At 39.2% G+C, this 7,207-nt stretch overlaps 1 protein-coding gene across 1 annotated transcript in view; it reads right to left on the bottom strand.

The window, feature by feature from the left end:
- Nucleotides 1–631: 631 nt before the first annotated feature.
- The window catches only part of fuca2 (alpha-L-fucosidase 2), a 10,542-nt gene continuing 3,966 nt past the window's right edge, over nucleotides 632–7,207 (bottom strand). Inside the window, exons 2-7 of the mRNA XM_008399024.2 lie at nucleotides 3,863–4,047; nucleotides 3,345–3,684; nucleotides 3,063–3,273; nucleotides 2,116–2,306; nucleotides 1,317–1,425; nucleotides 632–1,141 (exon numbers count right to left, since the gene is read on the bottom strand). Coding sequence (XP_008397246.1) covers nucleotides 1,004–1,141; nucleotides 1,317–1,425; nucleotides 2,116–2,306; nucleotides 3,063–3,273; nucleotides 3,345–3,684; nucleotides 3,863–4,047 — 1,174 coding nt within the window. The 3' untranslated portion in view covers nucleotides 632–1,003. The remainder of the gene's footprint in view (nucleotides 1,142–1,316; nucleotides 1,426–2,115; nucleotides 2,307–3,062; nucleotides 3,274–3,344; nucleotides 3,685–3,862; nucleotides 4,048–7,207) is intronic.

Here is a 7,207-nt window from a genome sequence, read left to right as displayed (position 1 = left end):
TTAAAGACACAGTATCCTGGTCCATAGTAGAGATAACAAATAGAAAAAAGGAAAGAAGAGAGAGAAAAAAATATTAATGACAATAAAATATTTTCCAAATCATGTTTGACTTTAAAGTTCTAGTTACAAAGTAATATGTTGTAATTTTAAAGGCAAAATAACAGACTCATAATACAAGCGAAATCATAAGTATGACTAAATCTTAATTTTGAGATCTAAAATCACATTGAGTTTAACAGTCAGTTATGAGATGTTATATAATTATGTCATAACAATGACACTCAAAATTATAATTGTTACTTTACAGACAAGTCACATTTAAAATGGGGTTAAATTTGAAAGTCAATTACAAGATAAAATCAAAATTATAGGACTGAAGTCCTAAGGCTGAACTATAAATGCAGAATAAAATCTAAAATCACTATTTTGTTAAAAATTCATAACGTTTACTTTAAGTCATATGTAAAGCTATTAACTGATGCAAAGTCATAATTTCGACTTTTAAACTTAAATGATCAGATTCTAAACCTAAATTTGAGCAAGGCAAACATTTGAGTGTCTCTCATAATTACAGCAAAGAAGCTGTTGATTAACTTGATATAATAAACAAAAAACTGCAGAGACCTTTTTCTTTCAAAGATTCAATTAATGCATTTATTGATTCACATAGAAAAAAGGGGATTGACCAGAACATGACCCAGAAAAAAATATAATAGAAGATTTTATTAAATAGTTCAGAAAATTTTTTAAGTGCAGAAATCTGTAACAATCAGTGCTGATAAAACTCGACTTTCTGCATGAGATTAAAATATATACATCTCCAAATTTAAAAGTGCAAATCACAAAAAATCCAGCCTGGCTGATCTTCAGAGCTGAATTTTTTTTGTTGAAAATATACAGTACGTAAAAAACAGATTTAAGGCAAGTCATTCAAGCAGCAGAGCAGAGAGTCTCTTCTGGCCGGCAGCGCTGCCACTTCCTGCTGGAGTGAAGTGGTTTTCCTTCAAGAGGCTCCGGTCAGCTTCAGAGTCCAGGCCCACTGGCACGGCATCTTGCTGAAGGACAGCGGAGGCAGAAGCACCTGCAGGCCGCTGGGCTGCAGAGCCGTCCACTGCAGAGGGCCGTGACCCACCAGCTCCACCTTTTTAAGGCCAGAGACGGAGAAAGTTGATAAACCACCGTGCACATTAACAAAGAGCGTTAACGGTTCTGTGCAGGTTCTAAATCGTTTAAAAGTAACCTGAAATTTTTCAGTAACTACGTTTCTTTTTATATTTCAACGCATTCGTAATTCTATTTTTTTTTAAGTTTTTTACCTGCGTCTGTTTCTCGGTAACCACGGGTTCATTCAGGATCACCGATCCGTCATCCGGCCACTCCAGTAAGAAGGCAAAGATGGCCTTTTCCTGAGGTTTGGACGTGTACCTGCGGAAGATGGAGTTCTGCTTTTAAAAACATGTATATTCAAGTTTTCTCAAATCAATTCTTTCTTTGAATTCAATCAGTTAAAGTCCCAAACGAGCCACGATCCAATCACTGCGAAGCATTTGTCTCTGTCTGAGAGGCTTCCCGGGCAGAGGAGGCGCTCTGTTCACATTAGGGCTGAAACAATTAATCAGATTAATCGTGATTAATGGCGTGATCGTCAACTTGTTTAGTGACTGTTTAGCCACACGCTCCACAACATGGTATGTGCTGAAAGAACAACAACCTCAGAGCAGTAATCAAGTCAAAGCTCAATATTTATATGTTTTGCTTTTAAAATATTTGTTCAACTACCCAAAACTCCTCAAGTGGATTAGTTTTAGCTTCACCCAGTTACAATTCTGTGGAAAAAAAAAACTCCCTTTAATCCATCTTTTGCTATCATATAATTAATCAAAAAACCCAACAACAGCAGAAATGTTTCCTTGTTTAAAAAAAGTAACTTAATAATTCGCTTATTTGAATTGTCTTATGCATGTCTAATACTGCATAAAATAACCTGGTGGTTAAACAAAAAAAAAAAAAATCTGTTGATGGTGTTGATTTTTTTTTATCCGGTCACTTGATTCATCGTCAGAACAGAATACCCGACAACTACAGTAAATGTTAGTTGCAGCTTCAGACGCCCACCAGACGTTTTTGGTGACGTTCTCCTTCTGAGCCCGCCACGCCGTCGTGTTGTAGATGGCCTCGCCGTTCACCTTCAGCCACTGGCCCATCTGCCTGAGGCGCTCCTCGAAGATCGGGGCGATTGTGCCGTCGCGCGTCGGCCCCACGTTCATCAGCAGGTTCCCTCCACAGGACACGGTCTCCACCAGGGTCTGACGGCACAGGAAGCAATGGGAGTAAGAAATTTGACTAGAGGTGGGCAATGAAAAAAAGCGAGAGTGAAGAAATATCGTAACTTAAAACAGCTGGAGGGAATCTTTTATTCTAATTATTATATGATGAAGAGACTCGGGGGTTCCTACACTTTTCACACAGTAAAATTTAAAAACACTTTTCAAGCATTTTCAAGGTGGGTTTTCAAACTTTTCCAGGAAAAGTTCCTGAAAAAGTTTGTTTTGTTTTTTTCTTCACTCCTTCACTGAATGTCCTTCTAAACCACCAACACATCCAGCAACCTGGGCGAGTCTCCAAGGTGCAGACAAAAAAAAAAAAACACCAACCATTCATGCAGCCAAGGGAGAGAAAACAATGTCTGTTCTGCAACAAAAAGCTATCCGACCCAAAATAAGGCGCTCTTTCCGTTTTTATATGTGACCGCAAAGAAAACCGAGACGAAAACCTTCCGATTCTCTTCTGCTGTTTTCTGCTTCTCTCTAAGATTAAGACATATACCAGTTGAGTTGATCCTAAGTAAACATTAGATGATCTGATCAGGTTCCTCATTTAAGTTGTGATAATTGTTATTTTATAACTTCAATGTAGCCAACATAGCTAGATAATGCTACCAGCTCTTCACGAACACTGGTTTTAGGTTGTATAAGTGAAAGACTGCAGCAGCAGAAGTTCATCGTTTAGTGAAGTAACTTGGGTTTGCTCGCCCCAGGTAAAGAAAGTTTTGGGTTTCTCACCGCCACGAGCTCCTCGATGCCGATGTAGTCACTGAGCGGAGCGTTGCGTCTGTAGCCCCAGGACTTGGAGTCGATGGTCATGCAGTTTTCCCATTTGTGCTTGAGCAGATGTCCTGGCTGGTAGCGGTCAGTACAGGTATAATATCCACCGTGTTTGCAGATGCATCCGTAGCCCCAGCGATCGTTCGTCACAACGGTTTCTTTTACCGGACTGTCAGACAAATACATCACATTACATCCAGCGATGAAGACGGCTGAAAGTTTCCTCGATCGTAAGCCTACCTGTCGTTGTAGAGCCAAGCCAGGAAGCCTGTGCTGTTCCAGTACTTGTCGGGAGCATCTCCATCTCCGTCGGACCACAGAACCTCTGGTTTGTACTTCAAAACAAGGTCGTAAAGCTCGGGGAGAGTTTTAGTGGAGGGGAAGTAGTTTGTAGTGAAGACGTTGGCGGCGTCTTGCTTAAAGAGTGGGTTGAACCACTCAAACAGGGAATGGTACAGCCCCAAACGAAGGCCGCCCTGGGCGCGCACGGCACTCGCCACTTCATCCACCAGGTCTCGCTTTGGTCCCACGTCCACTGCGTTCCAGTTCCAGGAGTTTTTGGAGCCCCAAAGTGTAAATCCTGAAAAAAAAAATTCACCAGCAAAAAAAAAAAAAAAAAAAAGTACAGTTCATGACATCAACACAATCAGCAAAAGGGTCAGAAAGTTAATTTTCTCAAACTCCAAAACGTACGAGTTTGAAATTCCTTGAACAGAAAATCAACTTTGACATCCTACTGGTAGTTTTAGCTTGCTTACCTTCATGGTGTTTCGTGGTCAACACAATGTACTTTGCCCCCGATGCAGCAAAGATGTCCGTCCACTCTTTGGCATCGAAGAACTCAGCTGTAAACTGCGGTGCAAAGTCTTGGTACTGGAAGTCCGGAGGATAGTTTTTCTTCATGAAATCGACATACTCCGGGTATTTTTGCTGCCAATAATACCTGGAAAACAAATACACATCTGAAATATCACAGGTAGTGAGAAACAATAAAGTCCTGATAGCCTTACGAATTAAAGAATTACATACAAGAAACAGCTGTGGAGTATTAATGAGCTGGAGGCACTGAAAGACGTTGAAATCATGGACTAAAGAAGGTTTTAGACACTCAGCCATAACGTTTTGCGATGCTTTCTCTTATGTCAAACCAGGTTTTCTGATTTTATAGTTATTCTCTGGAGATGCGTATAGAAATCAAGTTAGCTTAGCCCTGATCAATGACGAGAACGAAAAGTTACAAGTCGGAGGTTTGTCTTGGTTCGACATCAGAAGAGGGTCGCTTTGGGATTTGAAGTTATTTTTAACACTTCTACAAACAACTGTTTATTTCTGAAACACAGAAAGCTGCTAAAAATAATTTCTATCGATGTAGAGATTATAAATTAAATAACAGCATTCAACAGCTTGTATACTGTTAAAACCTACAATTGGTATATTTTGTCCGTTGTTTACATTTGAACTTATCAACTTTCTAACTCATCCGACTGAAAACAGTTGATCTGTCCTGCTTCAATGACATATGGGAAAAAATTTAATTTGATCCCTCGTATTCAAAAAAGCAATAGATACGTTTTTGAATTAGGACCACACTTGAAAGTGGCCTTGTTCTCACATGAAAAAAAATACATACAGATATGATTTGTGTCAGTCAGTCAGCTACAGGTCAAGTCTTGGCCAAAAATGTTGGATGTGGAATCATGTTATCTGGAGATAGTTTAAGCAAATTACTATTATATCAAAACCAAAGGAATTGCTAAGGATAGCAATATGATACATGTAGCTTACAAACCGGATTCCAACCGGACACTAAACAAATTGTAAATAAAAACTGAATGCAATGATGTGGAGATGGCAAATGTCAAGATTTTATTCGTAATAGAACATAGATGGCAGATCAAAAGTTTAATCTGAGTAAATGTAACATTTTAAAGGAAAAATATGTTGATTCAAAATTTCACAGTGTCTACAAATCCCAAAAAAGTTGGGACAAGTAGCAATAAGTGGCTGGAAAAAGGAAATTGAACATATAACAAACAGCTGGAAGACCAATTAACACTAATTAGGTCAATTGACAACATGATTGGGTATAAAAAGAGCTTCTTAGAGGGTCAGTGTCTCTCTGAAGCCAAGATGGTAAGAGGATCACCAATTCCACCATTGTTGCGCAGAAAGATAGTGCAGCAATACCAGAATGGTGTTACCTAGTGATGGGCAAATGAAGCAATGAAGCTTTCCAGTCTTTTGCTTTGCAAAAAGGTTCATTACTCTATGCTTCATTCATCACTCACTAGTGACATCTGCTGGTGAAACTAACAGCCTGGTCACTCAGTTGGATCATACTTCCAAAAATTATTAAATGCAATATTGTCACAAAGTTTTCATCAAACTCATATTTAGTAACAGGAGAATCAATGAAACCATATTTAATTGTCATATGTTTTAACTATTAAAATGATTTGTAGCCAATCTAATCCTGGTTTATGTTGAACGTCAGTGGTTTATAAACCTACAATAAAGACATTTGATGTTTTAGTGTCTTGGGAGTGCAGTGCCTGTTGGGGCATTCACTTTTTCTTGAATTTATAATTGGCTCTGATCCCTTATATTTGGCTGAATTTTAGTTCTGCAACACCATTAAATCTGTTTCTGCTGGGCAAGACTGATATATCTTTGCTAATCAAACTACAAATAATAGTGGAACGTTGCAGAAGGTGAGAAATTGGGAGGTGGAGGGTTAAAGAATTCACAGATGTCAGAGATTTTCCTCTTACTGGCTCCATTTCAGACAATTAATCAAGTTTACTTCTGTAGCACATTTCAGCAACAATGCAGTTCATAAAATCACAAAAAATATAAAGTCATAAAAAAAACAATCTACAATTGAGAAAACCGGTAACAGACATTACATTTTGATGAGTGCCATCATCAATACACATCAAATATGTCGGTCAACGTTCATTTTATTTTGGCCACTGAAGACAAATATTCTCCTCTGATGCGAGACCAAAAGGACAACAACCCATGATGCAGCGCGGCTCATCGCGCTTTTATTTTGAAAACCGACCCGCAAAATGAAGCAGTCACGTGACCCATGCAATGCAAGGCGTCGTTTGTTGCCAGTCACGTGGTTTTCAGCAAAACGACACAAGCCTCGAAGCGGGGCTTCATCGGACACGCCCCCCTATTACTCGGTACAAGCCTCGAAGCCGGGATTCAGATAGCCCATCACTAGTGTTACCCAGCGTAAAATAGCAAAAACTTTTAAGTTATCATCATCAACCGTGCATAACATCATCAAAAGATTCAGAGAATTTGGAATAATCGCTGTGTGTAATGGTCAAGCCGTAAAACTCTACTGGATGCTCGTGATCTCTGGGCCCTTAAACGTCACTGCACCTCAAACAGGAATGCCACTGTCAAGGAAATAACAAAATGATCTCAGGAATACTTCCAGAAAGCATCGTCAGTGAACACATTCCATCGTGCCATCCGCCGCTGCCAGCTGAAACTCTACAGTGCAAAGAGGAAGCCATTTCTAAGCTCCACAAGTTTGCACTGGGCCAGGAGTCATTTAAAATGGAGTGAGGCAAAATAGACGACTGTTCTGTGGTCAGATGAGCCACGATTTGAAATTCTCTATGGAACACTGGGACGCCATGTCATCCGGACCAGAGAGGACAAGGATAACCCAAGTTGTTATCAACGCTCTGTTCAGAAGCTGCATCACTGATGGTGTGGGGTTGCATGAGTTGCATCTGGGCCTTTCTGGGTTTTGCATATCAAATCTCCTTGATAAAATTAATAACCTATGGACCAACAGTTTAGTACGGAAGCGCATTGCTATCACGCAGGAAAAAAAAAATTCGAGCGCTATCACGTTATAACGTGATACGTATCTTGTTAAAACGTGATACATATCACGTTAAAACGTGRTACTATCTTGTTAAAACGTGATACATATCACGTTATAACGTGATACTATCTTGTTAAAACGTGATACATATCTTGTTAAAACGTGATAGTTATCTTGTTAAAACGTGATATGTATCTTGTTAAAACGTGATAAGTATCTTGTTAAAACGTGATATGTATCTTGTTAAAAC

This window comes from Poecilia reticulata, linkage group LG22, assembly GCF_000633615.1.
Source record: "Poecilia reticulata strain Guanapo linkage group LG22, Guppy_female_1.0+MT, whole genome shotgun sequence".
NCBI lineage: Eukaryota > Metazoa > Chordata > Actinopteri > Cyprinodontiformes > Poeciliidae > Poecilia > Poecilia reticulata.
This window is presented reverse-complemented; position numbering and strand designations above follow the sequence as displayed.